Here is a 20,279-nt window from a genome sequence, read left to right as displayed (position 1 = left end):
ATCCCCTGGATTATACTTTTTGCTTATGTTTATTTGGTATATGTTCTAGTTATTTAGACGACTTTTTCCATGGATCTGTTACTGTGGAGACTGGAATCTAAACTATGGTCCAATACCCTAAAAATCTAAAACGGAATTGGTATGTTCCAAACATAACAATTCTCACTCATCCAACTCATCCTCATCCTCTGGTGGTTCTTCGTTGAGGTCGAACATCATAATCTTCTTATCCTCCACAATGTCTTCTTGCGCTTCTGGAACGGATGATGCGAATGAGTTTATCAGATATAAAGACTCCTTGGTGATTTCCTTTGGTGGTGAAACTGATGATATATATATACTACTAGGTTCAACTTGTCCGGTCTTATGACTCTTTGTATGCCCCCCTAGAGCCCAACCATTCAGAAACCTCTTACTGCATATTCTGCACTGATGGCCACCGTCCTCAGAAGTCCCGAACCTCTTTGATGATTTATCGGTTTGATTTTTCTTATTTCTCATTAAACCCTGCAGTGAAGATTCGCCTATTTGTGTTGTCGAGGAATTGCTGTTGCAGCTTGATTTATGACCACCCAAAGCTTGATGACAACTGAAAGATTTTCCACAATTATCACAACTGAATTTACGACAACCAGTCGACAATCTTGGTATCTGCTTGTGAGTTGCCTCTGAAATCGTCTTCTCCATGATCTCATGATTCTCATCCCTGTAATTCTCAACTCTCGCTTTCTTTGATCCGTCGTCTTTATAGTGGACGATATTGGTAACTTTAACTTTTCGCTTCTTATCTGCGATTCTTGTTTCTTTCTTTGCCGAATCAATAGAATAGCTATTAGACAAATTCCATAGGTGCATTAGAGTGTCGACTAGTTCTTTCTCGCCGAAAACTGGTTCCTTTGGATTATTAACAGATGATAAAGAAGAATGTGATGCTGCTGATTTCGACGAGCTCTTTCGGCCTCTTTTTGCAGTTTTCCCCCATCGGGGAAACACATGATCAGATTCTGATTTCTCAAAAGTATAAGATGAACTCCGTTGATTATCATAAGTAGAAGGTGAACTCTTTTTTTCGACATCGGAGATACAAGGAGAATTCCTTTTACTGTCAGAAGTGGAAACTGAGTTCTTTTCTTTACCGTCTGCAGAACAGGGATTACGACTTAAATAATTTTCAGATCTCCTACTTTGCTCTTCTGACAAATTTAGGACTTGAATCACTTCATCACCAAAAAGTAAGCGAATCTTCTTCATTGTCTTCTTCTCCCGATTTCCTGAGGAAAAGTGCGTAGAACAGAGTATCGAAACAGGGGTTTTGGAGTAAACTAAAGAGAAACCCTAGAAGATGAAATCGAATGAATGCAAAATCAATGGAAACTTAGTAAAATTATTAAATACTGACAAATACTAACAAACAAGTATGTAACTCTAACCCAGAGATATATATATATTTATAGGGCCGAGTCGCACAATTACGAAACTTGCACATAATGGGATACGGAAACCTATACTACATCAAACAAAGAACTAAGCCCTGTAAGATATATTGGAATTTATTTCAATGATAATATGGGCTACCAAAGGCTTGAACAATACGATTGATAAATGGGATACAATGCCAGGAGGAAATACCAGATATCCAGTAGTTACGAAGTTTTTTGTTTTACCAACTGTATTAGACTCTTTACGTATGTCATTCTTGACTTGGCCTACACATGATTATTATCTCCGAATGAGTGTTTAGTAGTTTGATTTTGTGATTTGCATCTAGTTACTTTGATAATAATTGTTGTTGCTTAAACCAAAGTAACCAAGCTCAAGTTGACTATATAGGTGGTCTTCCGAGATTCTTAGGCCCAATATCCAGGTTCTTCGAAATGGGACTCACACGTCCACCAAAATAAAATTAATACTCGTTCCATGTCAAAAAAAGATAGACAAGTTTCATCTACAAATTACACATGAAACGAACATATCTTTATAAAATGGAGGTAATAATTTTAGTAAAATATTTTGCGAGGGTTGGAAAATTGGGCTAAAACGGTGGATGAAAAACACTACAAGAATGAAAAGAATGTTATATGGAGCTTCAAGGCCTTGCGATTCTTTTCATCAATTATTTTGACCATTCCCAAATGCGTGTCTACAAAATAATTCTATTATTTTCCCATCATCTACTCCTAATAGTCCAGAATCCCAATTCCCGAAATCAAATGCCACCCAAGCTGTCTCCTTGGTTGATTTTCTTGCCATTCTTTTTTTCTTTTTGTCATTGTTCAAAATAATGCTGGTGCATTGAACATTGTTGTTTGGGGTTCTTTTTCTAGACATTGTTCTTTAAAAGTTGCAGTTTCTTCAGCGGAATCCGGCAGACTGTGACAAGAATTCTAATCCCACCAAAAATCTCCCTTCTGGTTAGATTCTTTTTGACAAAGTCGTGACAATGGCTCACACAATGGTGCTAGGAAACTAGAATCCATGATCTCTCTAGACTCTAATGGCTCGCCACTTTCCCTGAACACATCTTTAGGGTAGCACTTAGTCCCCCACCTCTAATATAGTATTACAACTTTTTGACACATCTCCCTGACCAGGCTGAGCCCTAACCCTCTCCCTGTATGTATTTACACAGCATGCTCCTAATGGGCTTCCCCTTGGGGATGGGGTTAACTCATAAATTATTTCCTAACTGAGACAAAGATTAGTCCCTAAAATATACTTGTGCATATTTTTTCTTCTTTTTATTATACTCCATTGGCAGAGCCGCAGAGATAGCAAACAAAAACGCTCTCAAAGTTTCATCTCTTTCAGACAAAAAAAAAAAAGTCATGGGTGCTTCCGAGGCAGGCTTGTTGGCAAAGTGGAATCACTGTATTCAGGTAATTAAAAGTTAGATTTTGCTTTCACAATGTCTGAAATCAATAGGTTATTATTTTAAGTCATCTCAATGGGATTAATATTGGTAATGAATGATCTAAATTTTTACGAAACAGCAAATTAATTACATGCATTATCCTGCAATAAACCAGGCACTCATTGGACTGATAAAGTATCCTCTCCCAAAGGATAAAACAACACTGTGTGGAAAAGAGAAGGAAATTCCTAGTTCTGGAGAAACAACAACACAATCAGGTGAATCAAAGCTTATGGGACGCGGTGGTGCTGTTCCAGGAGGTGTGCAGAATCATGTCCAGAAAGAATTCCCACCATCAAAGAAGGATGACATTGAAATACTTCATACAGAAACATTGGTTAAGGAGGTGGACAGAGTCTTCCGTGGTAGTCATCTTGATCCACTTGAGATGGATATGGCGGAAAAAGTATTAAAAGATCAAGAGCAAGCTTTGATTGATGCAATTGAGAGTTTGGATTCTGAAGATGATAGTAAAATACTAAAAACCAGAACCCAACACACAAGTATATGTGATAAAGCTGTAAAAACCAAGCAATCCTGCAATAAACTAGGACAAATCCTGGAATGGGCCACAACACAGAATGGCATTGGAAATAAGACTTTGGATGACATTGAACTATTTCATACAGACACACTGGTTAAGGAGGTGGAGAGAGTCTTCCGTAGTCATCCTGATCCACTTGAGCTGGATATGGCCATAAAAGTGCTGAAAAACCAAGAGCAAGCTTTGATTGATGCAATTGAGAGTTTGAATTCTGAAGATGATAGTAAAATACTAAAATTTAATCAGCCAGAACCAGGCTTGGGCAAACTGGAGAGAAGAGGTAAACCTTTTTAGGGGAAATCTCACTTGAGCGTAAAATGCCATGTTTCTTTACAATGGTGATCCAGTAAAATTTCACTGGGTAAATCTTTTCTTCTTATTGGTATTTTCTATTTTTTTCGATGACCATTGATTTTTCTGAAAAAAAAAAAAAGGTGGACATCAGAATCGTAATCCCCGTTCAGTTAGTCCGATGGACCAAGTGAATAACTGTGTTACATCGGCCAAGGTTGCTACGGCAAGAGATCCAGGCTCCACACGCGTCTCAGCCTTTCGCCCGAAAGCAAGCGGACCTCCATGCGCGTAGCGTACTCGTTTCCGAGCCCGTATCTCTACGGTCTAGGGCCCGGGGACTTTCCTGGGTCCAATGAAGAACCCGCTCACTTCGTCCTGATGTCCATCCTAACTTGACCCGTTAGCGGCATATAAATGATAGCAGGACTAATTCCTGCTCGATGTGGGACTATCATGAACTGGTACTTTTCACCAAAATCCAGTTTTTGCCAGCAGTTCAGAAAAGGCCGTCATCGTCATCATTAATGTACAAGCATGCTTGTTTTTCACTAGGGATGGCAAGAATTTCAACACAAACCCAAAAATGGAAAAAGGAGAAGAAAAGTTGGATGTTTGTTGTATGTAACCAAAATATGAGTATGTCTAGTTTGTACATTATATTCTACTGAATATGATTTTGTTGTCATGATTATGTAGATACTAAGTTGGTTTGGATGATTATGTTTTGTTTGATTTCTACATGAATTTCCGGAGGATTTGTTGGTTTGGATGATTTTATTTGTGTTTTGAAATAAATGAATTTTTCAGTACGACCAAATCTGTAGCTAGGTTTATGGAGACTACCTATAAGGCAATAGTATGATACTGCATATTGTCTGAAAATTGTGTATATCCTTGGGATTTCGTGAGTTTGGATGAATTTATTTGACTTTTCAAGTGTTGTTCTTTTGTATCAAGGCAATTGGTTGCAACAAGGAATGATATAACAGAACTTGTAATAGGCCTTTCCACTTTGTACGTCAAGTACAGTTTGGCCATTGTCAATCAAAAATGTGAAGAGCAAACAAGAAAATATGGTATTCTCTTAACTTCATAATTTACCTATTCAATTCCCACTATATAACACACTAGGTTTTGTGCAAATTTTTTTCTTTTTTGCTTTTTCTTTCTTGCATACATGAAATGATTGTCTGATCATCCGTGTTCTTTAGATATGGAACGCGAAATACGTAGAGAGGATTTCAAGTTGTGTAACGCAATGTCTCTTACAGAACTGCTTGACCCCGAAGTAGCATATATCGTGAATGATATTTGCTATATTAAAGTAGAGATCTTTTCTGCTTTGACTATAATAGAATCCATTAGGGTAAAGCCAGTGACAACTTTCTCAGAATCTTCTCGGCGAACCAGTGATTGTTGTTCCATCATATATTATCGATTGATAAAACTAAAAAGAGAAACATGAAAAGAAACTCCAAGGCGAAGCAAACAGAGTGGCTAGCAGTCGAATTCCAAGCACAAAGCTGACGTTGTTGCTTGAGCGTTGCACATTGGTACAGATTTTATTTGTGTGTTTGAGTGCTCAAGGAAGAAGAAAAGAGAAAAAAGCATAAAGGAGCTAATGGAATTTGTATTGAAATTTATTCCTCTTATCTTATTGTTGTTAGCCAATCATTCAGTGGTGTGTTATTCAGAAGCAGATCATGTGGAAAAAATTAACGTAACGTATGCATTTTGCACCAATGTGCCTCCCCTAGCTAAGGCGCAAGTATTTAAATCAATGGAGGAATGCAAAACCAAAGTTGATTTACAGGAGGTTCCGAATTATGATGAAGCTGAACTAAAAATACTCTTTGAAGGTAGTAGGAAGATCCGTTTTCCACCAAGCACCGTAAGAATTTGGAGTTTGCTATTGTGCTTGAAATTTGATGAGTACAACTTCTAAGTTGGAATTTGCGATCTGTTTCTTCTCTTTTCTCTACCAATAACCAAAGTTGATCTATATGTAGTTGTCTTTATTAATGTTTAGTCTACCGATTTGAAGAAAATTTGTGCTTTCAATCTATAGAATGATTAGAATCGATTCAGTAAAAAAAATCAAAAAGGGTGGACATCAGAATCGTAATCCCCGTTCAGTTAGTCCAGCTGGACCAAGTGAATAACTGTGTTTAAATCGGCCAAGGTTCCGACGGCAAGAGATCCAGGCTCCACACGTGTCTCAGCCTTTTGCCCGAAAGCAAGCGGACCTCCATGCGCGTAGCGTACTCGTTTCCGAGCCCGTATCTCTACGGTCTAGGGCCCGGGGACTTTCCTGGGACCAATGAAGAACCCGCTCACTTCGTCCTGATGTCCGGATAACTTTGACCCGCTGCCACTATTTAAACTTTAATAGGATTTTGTTCCCCTCCGTGTGGGACTATATATTGAACCATGAGGGGAGTGTTCAGCTTCATCATATGTGATGCATGTGTATGAATATGAGCAAAAATGTGCAAGACTAACCAACACATATGATTCTATATATATATATATATATATCTTTTTAAGGTGATTGAGTGGATGGAATCGTCTGAGTTTTGGTTTCATAAATAGTTAATGAGATGGTGAAATTTATCGTCAAATGGGATGAGAATCATGAGATGGCGGAGGAAATTGATTTAGCTTTATAAACAGTAGTAAGCATATGATGGGACTGAAAGGAAGGTGCTGTGACGATTCTTTTCAGCATTATCATCTTCTCTTATGAACTTTGCTAGAGGTATGTGTTTTTATAATTCTTAACAAAAATCTGTCACTGTTATCTATTTAGCAGTATTAGTTGAAAACAAAATAAAGGTGACACAATGCAATATTTTTCACTTCCTTAGTTAATTAAGTTTTAATCATGGGTTCTAGCCGATTGTTACTATACTAGAGTGGTAAGTTCATTAGGTGATGATACTAGATAATGTAGAACTCAAATTCCTTAATTGATATATTTTTTCCATAACTTGTTTTTGTAAGTGTGGCAATCAATTCCTGTAGATATTGTAGAACCGAGATTTATGTGTTACAAAATTTACTTTTATGTGCGTATTTAATGCTTGAATTCATAACGATTTCAAACAAACGTATGGAGTACTTATAAGAAAAGCTTACCATAGTGCACAAAATTAGTTGGGAACAAATTTTGGAAGCTTTAAATTGGGAACAAAATTTTCTTAATGAATTTAGAAGTGAAAAACACGCTTCCTATGAAGCATTTTATTTTTGCTTGTGAATTCTGGTTGCCATTCAGGCTATTAATCTTACTCTTCCACATAATTTTAAGTAAAAACGTTATAGTATCAAATTGACACCCAAAGCTCTCCCCTAGCTTTGAATATGATGACAGGCCCTACCACCTAATGCTTGGTGTTCAAAATGATTAATAGCGCGTGGTCTAATGTATCATTTTCGGTATATCTGATGTTAAAAACTATCAACCATCTATGAGATCACTTTCATAGGTATACACAAACAGAAAGTGTAACAAAAAAAAAAAAAACATAGGAGACGTGTGATCATTCATACTTAATGGATGTGGACATGACAATGCACAGAACTTACAAAAAGCAACAAAGCCAGTTGCCTGCTAGCTTTATATACTAATAAAAGTAGTTTCATGTTGGGTTGCAAACAAATTCATATGCTCAATTATCCTATCTCTGTACAACTTTCTAATAGTTTCCAAAAGATTTGTTGATGAAAGAACCAAATTTTATCTGATTTTATCCCTCCAAAATCAATGCAAAACCAACCCCATAAACCTTCACATACGAATAATCCCTTATTATTATGACGTTTCCGTTCTTGGTTCTGTTCTATCTTTATACGTTTTCTAGTCTAGAAGAAAAAGAACTGTTTGTTTGTATTTCTTTGCACGTTTTTTAGAAGGAAAAGAACTGTTTGAGGTTATTCCCAATTGGGACTAGTTGCTCGCATCTGACTATGCTCCATGTACTGAATTCATTGCAGTCTTGTTGTTTTCTCGCTTGTTTTGACTTAGTTAACATGATTCGTGCACCAAAACAAGTTTTTGTTTCTTCCAATATTGGGACAACAACATATATATGAAGTGGCCAGAGAACTGGCTTTTGTGGTCAGTAATTTAAATCTCGAGTAAACGCTAGTAGACTCTCTCATATTTGATTTGTGGTCACTAGGTTAAACCTGCAGTATGCTAGTGGGATCGATTCTTGTATCGGAGTTAGCCGATTAGGCTAGTGGGGTGTAGGAACATTTTTGTAGGGATAGTATATGTTAGTGGGTTCTCTAATATGGCTTAGTACGGTTAAAGCTAATAAATTATGCTAAGAATTATTGGGTTACACTGTTGTTGCGTATAAGAAAATGATATGGTTTTCCTACTAATCTCTTTTTATCCTCTTTACTTTTAAGGGTTTTTGTTTGTGTTCATATAATGGTATTCTTGGTGGGTAGACAAAAAGAGGATGCCTTGACGTGTCTGCATGCAGCATCTGTTAAGACACCATTTGGCGTTGCTATTAGCAGTTGAGACAGCAGAATCATTTCCAATATTACATCTTCCCGGAGTGGTCTGCAAACCTAACATCTATTTAATGCAAACTTAAGTGGTTTCTTGGTGAGTACAAATCCGATAAAAACAAGAAATAATCTTGCTGCTTTGGTGAGTGTTGTCATTTCTTGAACACAACAACATGAACATGAATACATATCTACTGTTGTTCAATGGCATCCTGTTAGCAGTGAGCAGCATTGCTGGTCCACTTCTACTCCGTCTCTACTTCTTTCATGGTGGTAAGCGAATATGGCTTTCGAGTTGTCTCGAGACTGCAGGCTTTCCAGTTTTAATTTTCCCTCTATGGCTCTCATATTTCCTCAGACGCCGTGGTTTCATAAAAGGGGATGAAGATGAGAAACCGAAAAAGCTCTTTACAATCACAAAACCTCTCTTCATAGCCAGTGCTGTTATTGGTCTCGTCACTGGGTTAGATGATTACTTGTACACTTACGGAGTTTCGTTATTACCTATATCTACAGCTACGATAATAATGTCTACTCATTTGGCTTTCACGGCTGGGTTTGCTCTTGTTATGGTTAAGCAGAAGTTCACTTCGTTTTCGGTGAATGCAGTTGTGTTGTTAACTATTGGAGCTATACTTCTTGGTCTTCACGGTAATGGTGATAAACCCGTAAACGAGTCCAAGAAAGATTATTACTTGGGTTTCTTGATCACGATTGCAGCCTCTGTATTCAACGGTTTAATGTTACCCATGGTGGAGTTAATGTACATGAAATCAAAACAAACCATAACTTACAGTTTAGTAATAGAGTTGCAGATGGTGATATCTGGTTTTGCGACCCTTTTCTGCACTATTGGAATGATTGCCAACAATGACTTCAAGGTATCAATTCTTCTTTATCCATCAATATGTATCGTTCACTATACATTTCAGTTCTTAATCATGACTATACCACTGTGAATTTGTTATTGGGTCTAATAGCTCTTGGTTTTCACTTTGATTTTAAGATGTGAATTCTAGCCTCTCGTGCCAACAGCATTTCTGTTTGCATCCGACTCTCGAGTCAGATGTCAAACAGTTTGTTTTAAAATTTTGAGGCAAATGAGTCGGTCTGACTCGAAAAACAAACACGTTGAGTCAGATCCGAATGAGTCAGGTGATTTCAGTTAGATTTAGATGAGTTGGATCCAAAATAAAAAAAACATGATGCAAGTCAGTCACCAGTGACCTACTGTGTCACATGCCTCCCTGCCGGAAAATAGAGAGTTCACTAACTACACGGGGTCGCCTCATGAGCCGGTTGAAGTTAGGGTCTGTGGCATTTGACAGACCATGTGAGGTCTGCCTAACATCCATAAACGGAAAGGCACATATAATACAGAACTGTGAGAAACCATGATACATGTTGGGGTATATTCTCATTGCCATCTAAATGAACATAGTGAGTTTCTGTGCGATTCGGAATATGATTTCCATAAACAATCCGTTTAGAAATATACGTATTAGATTCTCAAGTGCTCCAACTTTTGCCTATTTTAATCAGTAGTGCCCTATTCTTTTTGTAAGTTGAGTTGATTTAGACATCCACTACGAAGCTTTCACAATGAATGCATGGAAACATACTTCATTGGAAGCTTGTAGGGTATGTTTACTAGGATGGCACATAATCCATGCATGAGTGTGTTGATTTTGACCTGAGAATTGGATTTTGGATTTTGATTCTCTTTTGAATTTGTAACTTGCCAGGTGATTCCGAGAGAAGCAAGAGAGTACGGGCTCGGGGAGATCAATTATTACATTGTGCTTGTGGCGGGCGCCATCACTTGGCAGATGTACTTCGTGGGAACGGTAGGAGTTATCTTCTGTTCTACATCTTTGCTTGCAGGTGTTATTGCAGTTGTTGTGCTGCCCCTTACAGAGATCCTGTCTGTCGTGTTTTACCATGAGAGTTTCCAAGCTGAAAAGGGTATTGCTTTATTCCTCTCGCTCTGGGGTTTCATCTCTTACTTTTGGGGTGAGCTCAAAGCAAGCAAGAAAGCCAAGAAGCAGAAATCAGAATTAGAGCAAGACTCATCCAGCTCTCCTTAAATGAACATGCACATATGAACTATCTTCCCAGTTTAAGCAAGACAAATATGACAAATTATCATCAAAATTGTAAGACTTTTGGAGTTTTATGTGATTAAAATGTTTAATGGGTACAGTAAGTGTAAGTGCTGTCTTCTTTCTTTTCTGTTAACAGTACTTGATTTTCTATCTTGGAATTTCTCAAAGAGCATGATTGATTTTTTTAACGTATACACGGAAAACCGAAATTTTCTTATCAAAATGGATATGGGATAGGCCACTTCCATTTCGATATATATGGTTTTACAGGCACAAAATAAGAACGAAACAAAATTTGCTAAGTGAGCAAGTGCACATTTATTGATGTAATTGGAGTAACCACTTTTTCTGTACATCTACAGGTAGTATAACTTCAGTAGTACTTGACAGAACCACTAGCAAAAACAAAATTTTTTCTGTAAGAGCTCATGGAAGCAATTATGAACAAATAATTGAATTTTGCGCCAGGCAGTGTGTAAGAAATTACATTTTAGGTTTTTCCAATTATCGACGGGACAAAATTATGAATTTCAAGAAATACCTCTTGGTTGGAGAAGTAGATATAGACTTGTTTAACCTCATGCATCAGATGGAGAGCGACAGTCAGATTTCAGCTTGTAGCTTTGCTCAGCAAAAGCAGTATGAGTAGAAAGATACTGAAATTGCGCACGAAATTCGGACCCGTCACAATATCAACAACTGGCTTCAACCTGTAAGTTCAACCAGTTGAGAGCTTCTGAGAAAGCCTGCTATCCAATTTGGAAAAGCTCCATTACAATCATCAAACTACCAAAATCAACTATCTAAAATCCAGTTAAGGTAATTAGCAACAGAAAGCCTTCTAATTCGATGTCCCTAAATAGACTAATGGATGTCTGTGGTACAGATAATAAATTTGGGCTGGAGCCTGGACTAAACACAGACTAGCGGCTATGAAGAATGTACTGGGCACAGTTTGCCTCTAAATTAGGTACAGAAAACAGCAATCTTATAAACTAGTTGATAAGAGAACAAAGTAGCAAAAAAGACACCGAACATGGCTCCAAACTATTCGAACTTATTGGCATGCACAGTAAAGTACAATCATAAAAATAATCTGTGTACACTCACCAGTTCTCCCCTTCAGGTTCAGGAGCACTATTTCCATGCATACACTCCTCTTTAGCAAATTCTTCCATTAGTGCACGCTGGCGTTCATTTAACGAACTGTACCAAATAAAACCAAGTCAGGAAAAAAATTGCTTTCGAATTTCGTTACAGGACTGCTTAAACATGGTGACTACTTCAGATATGTGATTATATAAAAAGCAGATCCGTGTTTATTCTGCAGATTTATTACGATGAGAGTAACTCCTTGAATCGTATCAAGCTTTAAAAGAACATAATTGAGGGAAAAAAAATAATGCGCCACACAAAGCAATACAAATAGAGGGCCACCAGCCTGTGAAGGAAACTCAGTTTGCCACAAAATATAGATGAGATTTGAGAATTTATTAGGCATAACTAGTTTTAAACTGGACACCCATAATAATATACGGAAAGCTTATACGATTCTACACATTTCTTAATCCACTACACCAAATTAGTGGTTCTTGCTTTTAAATTAGCAAACTTTCTATAAATCTTGACAAAAACTCACGACATCAAAGCAATTTTCAGATAGATGCAGTCAACAAAACATAAATCAAGATAAAGACTAGACAAAGAAGGATGCAATGACATCTAACACACCAATGTATAGAATGAGCATATGTGTGAAGTAAATTGATTAGCTTACGTGGGAAATTTGACGCGGAAATGCACATATTGATCACCAAAATCTTGTATATAACCACCATGTGTTGGCAAACCTAATGCAGTTAACAAGAAGAAAAATAAAACGGGTCAATACTATCAGCATAGTATGAGCTCAGGAGGAGGATAAAATGAAACTATGTTGGTGTACCTTTGCTTCTCAGTACTACAGTATGTCCTGGCTGAACTCCTTTTGGTATCTGAGAGGAGCATAAAATGAAAGCATGTGTAGAAACAACGCTACACAACTAAAAAGAAATTGCAAAAAAGAAATTTGAAATCCAACCCAAGGTTCCCAAGCCACATACAAGAGCTGAAGGTGCATTTCGATGTTATACGTTGGTCAGTATATGTTCATTCATTTCATGAATACTATGTAAGCTACTCTTGATGAGATGGCCAATTCTTATAGGTTTATTTTATGAAGATGGAAGAGAGATGAGAGCTTTATATATGTGACACCTTTTCTACTATGCAATTACTAAGAAATCTAGAGCAAATTAATCCATCTTGTGTAAAAACCTTCTCACGAGTCTTACCGCATCCTCAGTTTTGCAACCATAATACCTCAGGTTCTTGCTTGAAGGAGGTAAGTCCATCAAGATAAAACAAAAGCGAGATGGCAAGCAGACTCTACTACTCTAAAAGTCTAAAACTATTTAGGTAGAACGTTTTTTTACGGTGTATTACCATTTCTGGGAGAAAATCCCCAGGATTTTATGACATTATTTTAATGATGTTGTTTCAGACTAAAAAAGTGCTTCAAAATGTCGTGAGGGGATTAAACACCGGAACTTTGTTTCATTCAGCCAAGTGGCTGTGGCGCGTCCAAGAAAGAACACCATGAGTATGTTAGTGGAAATAAAGAGTAAAGGGACATACTTTTATTTGCATCTCGCCGGACAATGCTGGAACATGAACTTTACCACCAATAATGGCCTGTAAGATTTCAACACAAAAGAATGTGTGAGAAACAAAGCCAAAAAAAGAATGTGCTGATTCCATTAACTTGCCAAAAACAAAAACAATAAAACAGATAAACGAACTGAACTCATTGTTCAATCAAAATGGATTTCAAAGTGAAAACAAGATTATTGTGTTTCTCTGGAAAACTGAAGATATTAGCATAAGACATCTGTTCTCACTTGTGTAAAGCTAATATTAGCATCAACATGTATGTCTGCACCATCTCTCCGGAATATAGAATCTTTTGCAACCTGAAGAAAAAACAAAGTATGGTCAAGAGAACAATAAATATTTTTTAAAGCTTCTAGCAATTCCTAGTTTCAAACCACTGCATCGGGAATATCTTTCGACTTGAACTTTCAAATGACTTATCATTTTCTTGATATAAAAGGCCTACAAAATAAATGAAATGATAACTACCTTATATGACGAAGGCAAAAAGAAACTAAACATACAAGATTAGAACAAAAAGAAAAACATACATTTAGTTTTATGTATAAAGTTCCAGGTAGAACTCCCCGGCCTGCACTATTACCAGCATTTTTTACACTGATTGTATCCCCAGTCTCAACGCCTAAGCCATGAAAATAAACACAAACAATTTACTGCATTAGAATTGAGCAAAGATATGACTTCTCCTTACTAAGCTCATAAATAAATACCAAGATCAGTTCCCGAACTAAAGCATAAAGATTCATCTTCAGTAGGTTACTTATGAATAGTAGAGTAATGGCTACATTTTCGATTTTGACAGCTACCGTCTTATATATTAAAGATAAGGATGCAGAACTAACCAGCCGGGATTATAACAGTGACCTCCTTCACACCTTCAACAACTCCGCCTCCTCTACAAGCAGTACAAATTTCCTGCAGACACAGATAAAGCTTTAAATATTTAGAAAGGAAATGCCAGGAGTAACCTTTTGTAAATTCTCCATACCTTAACAACTCGGCCCTGTCCTTTGCAAGCACTGCATGTTGATGTGAAAGGAGGAATTGTAACCTGAGTAAAAATAACATTTGAATGAAACAAATTTGATGTTTTTTTACCCCTCTTTATTTTTCTTGATAATCAATAATGATTTAAAATGCAGACTCTAGTAAGCCATAATGAGAGTAGAAAAACATTTTCTCCCCATGATACCAATGCTTGTCTAAAGTTAATGCTTTACAAATCATTGCCATTATGCATCTGAGCACTTACTCTTCCAATGCCTCCACAAGTTGGGCATACTTTCATCTTTGCATAAGCTGGATGACCAAGTCCATCTGCAGTAATAATAAACACAAGAGGAAAAAAAACATCAATCTTCTCTCGTAGGTGCGCCCTTAATATACAACCTAAAAACAGAAATATAGAGGCCTATTAATCAAGACAAAACGATTTGACACCAAAACTAATCAAACAGACTACTGAAGTTAAATCTCTAAAGAGAGGTCTGTGCCCGACCATCCCTGAAAAAAATACGGAAAACTTAAATTCTGATATCAACTTGGATATACCATCCCAAAAAGATGAGGAAAACTTAAAGTTGAAATCATAGTTTAAATTTTCCATATTTTTTAGGGATGGTGGTGCTCTTTCTTGTACGAATCACATAGGTTTTTTTATTGCAGATTAAAGTTGTACCAAGTGATTTATAGGTGTGTTATGGAATCAATTCATTGTTATGTAATACACAAAAGGAATAAGTCCCCACTTCTATTGATGGAATTTTCCCATGTATGCTATAGATTCCAAATTACAAGATAATCATTGGAGAAACCAATGACAAATTCAGTGCTATGACATTACTAGGAGAGCACAAAATCACATCAAATTTTACTCACTGCAAGAACCGCAAGGAACACGAGCATTAAATTTCAGCTTCTTCTGACAGCCTTGCGCAGCTTCAGCAAAGGAGAGGTTCAGCTCCACCTATAAAAGATAAACGAACAGGTTCAAGAGATCAACCTTCAAACATTGACATATCACATGTAACAAGAGCAAAAAGGGTTGTTTTCAACCTGTATCTCTGGAGCAAAGTCATCTACTTCTTCAAAGATCTGAACAAGCATATAACACTAAGTAAGTAAAAACTGTAAATAAATTACTGCAAAGTAAGACTAAAAATAAATTATACAGTAAAATAAAACAAGAAATTGAAATAGAAAGAGTATCAGGATAAGGAATGAAAGTATGAGAGGAAACCTCGGAAAATATATTACGGAAAGAACTAGAGAAATGCTCTTCATGAAAACCACTGAAATCACCCGCAGTTCTAGTAGAGTAACCCTGTGGATTTCTACCATAGTAATTTCCTTTCCCAGCGCTGCTGGTGTTTTCCTACAACGGACATCGGGAAAACAACTAAATTAGCTCAAAATCTTAGATTTATTGGGTTTTGACGAATAAAACATCAAGACACGGTGATGATTATTTGGAGAACCAAATCAGCTGAACTGCAAACATCAAGGAAAATAAAGAAAAATTTGAGTCATTACCATATCATACTGAGCTCTCTTTTCAGCATCTTTTAGGGTCTGGAATTTACCTTCGTCAACAAAGAAAGGCACAAAATTATCAATCTAGCAAAAAAAGTGACAAGCTTTCCCAAAACGTACAACACTGAAGTGAACTAATACCAAATCAAAATAAAGGATGTCACCCCAAATGACTAACCTGATAGGCTTCACTTATCTCTTGGAATTTCCTCTTTGCAGCAGGATTATTCTTATTCGCATCTGGATGATATTTTTTGGCAAGCTGCAATTATAGACCCTTAACAAGTCAATATGAGAAACAGAAACTACAAAATCAAAGTAACAAAATACCTATTTCAGGTGGACAACATATCACCAAAATGTACCTACCCCCTGGAATGCCTTTTTGATATCATCCCGATTAGCATCCTTTGGGACACCAAGAACTTCATAAAAATCTCGCTGACAAGATCCTGGGACACCAAATAACATTAATATGTCGACAATTTTGAATCCAAGCAATGTTTAGATAGAAACATTATTGTATAGCAAAAGTCAATACAAAACCAATGTTAAATTGTTGATCTAATAAATTAAAAACCTGTTTCATCAAATACCAATCTGCGTTACCCATATCATGTTCATATCCCATAATCATGCAGCGGAAAATATCCCATCAAGATAGTAGCTGGACTTGACCATTAATTTGCATAAAACAAAATGTATCGACGTATACCTGTTGCGTGAAAATACCGCTTGTTCAGAAAACCTCCTATGTTTAGTAATCTAACATCAACTCCACTAACACCACGGCACAAACTATGTAAACCTGTTGAAGAACATAGAAAAAGCAAAACAAGAAACCAATATCAGCAACAGGTTTTGTAGTAAACATTCCCAAATTAAGTCTATCCAATCCACAATCTATAACACCACAGGACATAATAAGATACACCATCGCGAAGCGTAGAACAGATAATTGTCCGTAGATTTCTGTCAGTTACATCCAGATAACATGCAATACCAAGTAACTCTACTTTTTAATCGGGCATTTAATCAAACAATTTCTAGGCAGATATACCACATCACTAGTTTACCCATAAACATCAATATAAAGAGTGAATTAATAAAATAAACAAGAAATTTACTTTGAAAATTTCCCCTCAATCCACCATTCTCCTGATGAAGAAACTCATCTGCTACCAATGACAATGCAGTTTTATGCCGATGTAACTGCAAAATCAAAAACCAAACCAATCAATTTCTGATCCTCAAGATGCAGTAAAAACCTAGAAATCGATGTAAACGAAAAGAGACTTAGAATATTACCTTTCGAATATTGGATATAGACCCAATTAAACGAAACCTGCTCATTTGTAAACCCTAATTTAAACAGCAGCAGCAGAGATTCATCTGTATTGATTTTAGAAACTATTCCTTATCGAAGAAACTAAAATTAATGATCAAATTCGATGTAAGCGAAAATAAGAATTGGATTTCCTTTTGGTTGAGAAGAAATTCCAATGATAAAATTTCTTGAAGAGGAAGGAAAATATTTGCTATTTCTTTCTCTGTGGAGTCGGGAGGTTTAGGGTTTTCGTCTAGAAGCTCTCTGCTACCTACTGGCTGGTTAAGTTGGGTGCAATGTTTCGATTTGCCGAAATAACGGACAAGTGTGTGTTTCTCTTTCGGGTTGGGCGGGTTAGACCATGCGGACCTAGAGACGGCAACATGTTAGATGGTTCCATGCTTACGCACCAGAAGTCGATTTTTTTTTTTTGAAGCATGAAATTCATTAGACTATGGAGAGGCTATTACACGAGGGTTTGTGATATCCCAAGATTTATCAATTACAACATCATATTGGATTTGAGAGTGCATAGCAGTCTTCATATCGGAGTTGCATCTGTCGCGGTTGTTGGAGTCGAAGTTGGAGGTCGAAAGGCCTCCGGTCAATGCTTTCCACAAGAAAAGTTGTGTTTTTAATGGACATTAGTTTCCATAGGAACTTGGTTGAGGTAGTAGGGTCCGATGCAAATGAATGAAGTTTCAAGTACTTGTGTCCATGTGCTGAGGAGTGCTGCCCCAAATATATCTGTCCATCTCTTGATTTTTCGGCTTGATCCATTTCTTCTAAATGTGCATTATCTCAAATTGTGTCTTGAAAATTTCCCAATCTATTTCCTTGAATATTTTGGTGCAATAAAAAAACAACTCGATAATACTACTAATAATATTGTTACTTGAGATTACTATGACTAATAATGATACTAATATGATCTTAAAGACTGAAATAAAGTAACAAAAGCAATTACAGACTCAAACTTAATTAAGCTAACGTAAACAAAGAAAAAATAATTCTCCTAAAACAAGAAAAGTTACAGCGAATCTGAAATAACTTGTCAAGTAAATGTGTAAGATTCACCGGCCTATTCGAATATCAATAAAGTTCCGAGCCTGCTGCCGTTGGAGCTTCTGAAAAATGGAAAGTGGTATATGTTGCTTGTTGTGAAGATATTCATCTTAGATAAAACATTACAGAAGAGTCCAATATTATCATAGAGGACCAAGGTGTGAGATATCTATAACGGTTTGTTTCTGGGTTCAACACTATCTGAACTGGGAGATGGAGTCCATTGGCTAGGATCCCTATTATGGTGAAGAATTTATGATTTCTTTGAATGTTCACGCAAACTCAAATTTGTTATCCCAAAGACTAAATTGGATGAAACCATCTCTAGAATCCGTTTAAAGGACTAAATTTTGATCAAAGACACACACCAAGGAAGGAAATTCAGATCCCTGGTAACATTTTTTTTTTTAAAGTTTTGGATAAAACCATCTCTAAAATCCTTTTAAAGGACTAAATCCTGATTAAAGACACACCAAGGAAGGAAATTCAGATCCTTGGTAACTAAAATCTCTTTTTTTTCTTTATAAAACAACCACAGGGGTTTACAAACACTAACCAAGTATAAACAAGGAAGGAGATGAGAACACCAAATAAACACCACCAACAATCAAAAGCCAAACTTTGATTTGATACTAAACTGGTGGATTGATTAAAAATGCCTTTCAATTACTAAAAACAGAATTAAAACAGGGGTCTTTACAAGCCAAAAAATTATGCATAAGCTAGGGATTTAAACCAAAAATTCAAATCCGCAGATCAAGTGAATAGATCAAGGATTAAGGAGATTATGAAGAAAACTTTTTGGATTCAGAGAGATAGTTATGGTGGTCAAATGGGTTCTTATGGTTTAATGAAAGCGTGGTGTCAAAATCACCGAGCATAAAGCCCTTGAAAAAGGCTTAAAAGAACAGATCAAAACCCAATTTTATTTTCTTTGTAATTACAGCATAGACAAATAAAATAATGTTGCTCATACTTTTACCTAAATGATATAGGTTCGTTTCTTGTAATGTTACTAATACAGAATGAAGGTACCAAAATCCATATAAAATTAAACATTTCTCACTTAAATTTCATGTAAAATAATTGGTTAGTGATGATGCAAGGTAGACTATCTAATTCTCTAGATTATTTTCATTTTTTTATGAATAAAATTAATTAAAGTCTTCAAGGAAGTGTCATCGACTCATTTAGTGTGCTCAGGAAAAAAACAGACTCATTTAACTTTTAAAGTTTCTAGTATCTAGGTATGACATGGTTGTCAAGTGGCCAAGTGAAAATGCACAACTGTTGTGCATTAGCAATGCTTGGACAAAGTCATATATGTGCAGTGAATGTATGAGTTTCAGCTAGAAAGTGGCATGTGCCAAATTGGGTTTGGACATGGCCAAAGATGCGAGATTAGCATCAAAAGATGCCAAATAAGTTTGGCATATAACTTGTATGCATGAGGTGTGCAGGCATGCAAGCAAGACTTGCATTGGCACACTTGCATCATTAGCAGAATGATGCTCAGCAATGATTGCGCGAACTTGGCTAGAAGATGTTATCATTGTGCAACAAGGCTGGATGACATGTGTAGGGCACATGGCCCTGACAGTTTCGAGTTGGTTACACGGAAGTTGCTTTGCTTTATGCATTTCTGAAGGATAAGACCTGTTTGTTTATCTTTAGAGTGTAGTGGCATCAGTTGGCACGATTGGCTAACTTCCTGGCATAAAGTAAATCTGTAACTGCCTGAAAGTTGCTTGTACATATATTTTGTAAGGATATATAAGCCTGATCTTGCTCTTGTATACCACAAAGAAATATGGATTTGATTTATCACACAATTGTGTTGAGATGCTTTTCATTGAGATATATATATATACAAATTACAAAGGTGTAGTATTCTACACGGATTGGAATGGTTAACGGAAAAAGCAAAATAATACGTACTACTAAAGAATATAAAGACTAAACCTAATAACCTAATGAATAGGAAGACTAGTAGTTGTTACAACATAAGAATAGGGGAACTAATATGTATTACAACATCCTGTACATGTGAGTAGTTTATCAAGGGAATGATAAACTTAATAACACGCAAGGAACATCGTGACTATTAGGCCTGTCAATATCTGTCCGATATCCGGAATCCGTTTCCGAGTATTTGAGATCCTATAGGATTCTATCTGTTTTATCGGATATCGGATATCGAATCGCATATTCTATCGGATATTTCTTCCTTAATATATCAGAATCGGGTTAGGCTCTATCCTA

The 20,279-nt window shown here is 36.5% G+C and overlaps 2 protein-coding genes across 5 annotated transcripts; one reads left to right on the top strand and one right to left on the bottom strand.

Moving 5' to 3' along the window:
- Positions 1 to 8,234: 8,234 nt before the first annotated feature.
- LOC113286689 (purine permease 1-like) lies at positions 8,235 to 10,503 on the top strand. The gene is made up of 2 exons (XM_026535287.1): positions 8,235 to 9,157; positions 10,022 to 10,503. The coding sequence occupies exons 1-2, from the start codon at positions 8,450 to 8,452 to the stop codon at positions 10,361 to 10,363; spliced, it is 1,050 nt and encodes a 349-aa protein (XP_026391072.1). The 5' UTR covers positions 8,235 to 8,449; the 3' UTR covers positions 10,364 to 10,503.
- A 17-nt stretch (positions 10,504 to 10,520) lies between these two features.
- LOC113286688 (chaperone protein dnaJ 1, mitochondrial-like) lies at positions 10,521 to 17,227 on the bottom strand. 4 transcript variants are annotated; one of them, XR_003329429.1, is made up of 20 exons: positions 16,934 to 17,227; positions 16,753 to 16,837; positions 16,341 to 16,433; positions 15,995 to 16,077; positions 15,804 to 15,887; positions 15,626 to 15,664; positions 15,333 to 15,467; positions 15,149 to 15,187; positions 14,972 to 15,059; positions 14,346 to 14,410; positions 14,082 to 14,144; positions 13,936 to 14,008; positions 13,624 to 13,715; positions 13,321 to 13,392; positions 13,058 to 13,114; positions 12,327 to 12,375; positions 12,159 to 12,231; positions 11,492 to 11,587; positions 10,923 to 11,091; positions 10,521 to 10,776 (listed from the first exon to the last, which is right to left on the bottom strand). XR_003329429.1 is itself a non-coding variant. In XM_026535286.1 (19 exons), the coding sequence occupies exons 1-19, from the start codon at positions 16,976 to 16,978 to the stop codon at positions 11,100 to 11,102; spliced, it is 1,359 nt and encodes a 452-aa protein (XP_026391071.1). In that variant the 5' UTR covers positions 16,979 to 17,227; the 3' UTR covers positions 10,676 to 11,099. The 4 variants fall into 4 exon arrangements, 3 of the variants coding, with proteins under 3 accessions (XP_026391071.1, XP_026391069.1, XP_026391070.1); XM_026535286.1 differs by having other exon boundaries at positions 10,676 to 11,127; XM_026535284.1 differs by having other exon boundaries at positions 10,676 to 11,091.
- Between the last annotated feature and the right edge of the window lie 3,052 nt (positions 17,228 to 20,279).

This window comes from Papaver somniferum, chromosome 6 (genome assembly GCF_003573695.1).
Source record: "Papaver somniferum cultivar HN1 chromosome 6, ASM357369v1, whole genome shotgun sequence".
NCBI lineage: Eukaryota > Viridiplantae > Streptophyta > Magnoliopsida > Ranunculales > Papaveraceae > Papaver > Papaver somniferum.
The sequence above is the reverse complement of the archived record's forward strand: the minus strand, read 5'-3'. Positions and strand labels throughout refer to the sequence as shown.

Excerpts from the sequence above, each read along its gene's own strand:
- LOC113286688 (XM_026535284.1), bottom strand. The coding sequence starts at position 16,978 with ATGAGCAGGTTTCGTTTAATTGGGTCTATATCCAATATTCGAAAG. Across the intron at positions 16,078-16,340 it reads GCGGTATTTTCACGCAACAG|GATCTTGTCAGCGAGATTTT; the intron begins GTATACGTCGAT and ends TTGGTGTCCCAG. Across the intron at positions 12,376-13,057 it reads CCGGCGAGATGCAAATAAAA|ATACCAAAAGGAGTTCAGCC; the intron begins GTATGTCCCTTT and ends TGCTCCTCTCAG.
- LOC113286689 (XM_026535287.1), top strand. The coding sequence starts at position 8,450 with ATGAACATGAATACATATCTACTGTTGTTCAATGGCATCCTGTTAGCA. Across the intron at positions 9,158-10,021 it reads TTGCCAACAATGACTTCAAG|GTGATTCCGAGAGAAGCAAG; the intron begins GTATCAATTCTT and ends GTAACTTGCCAG.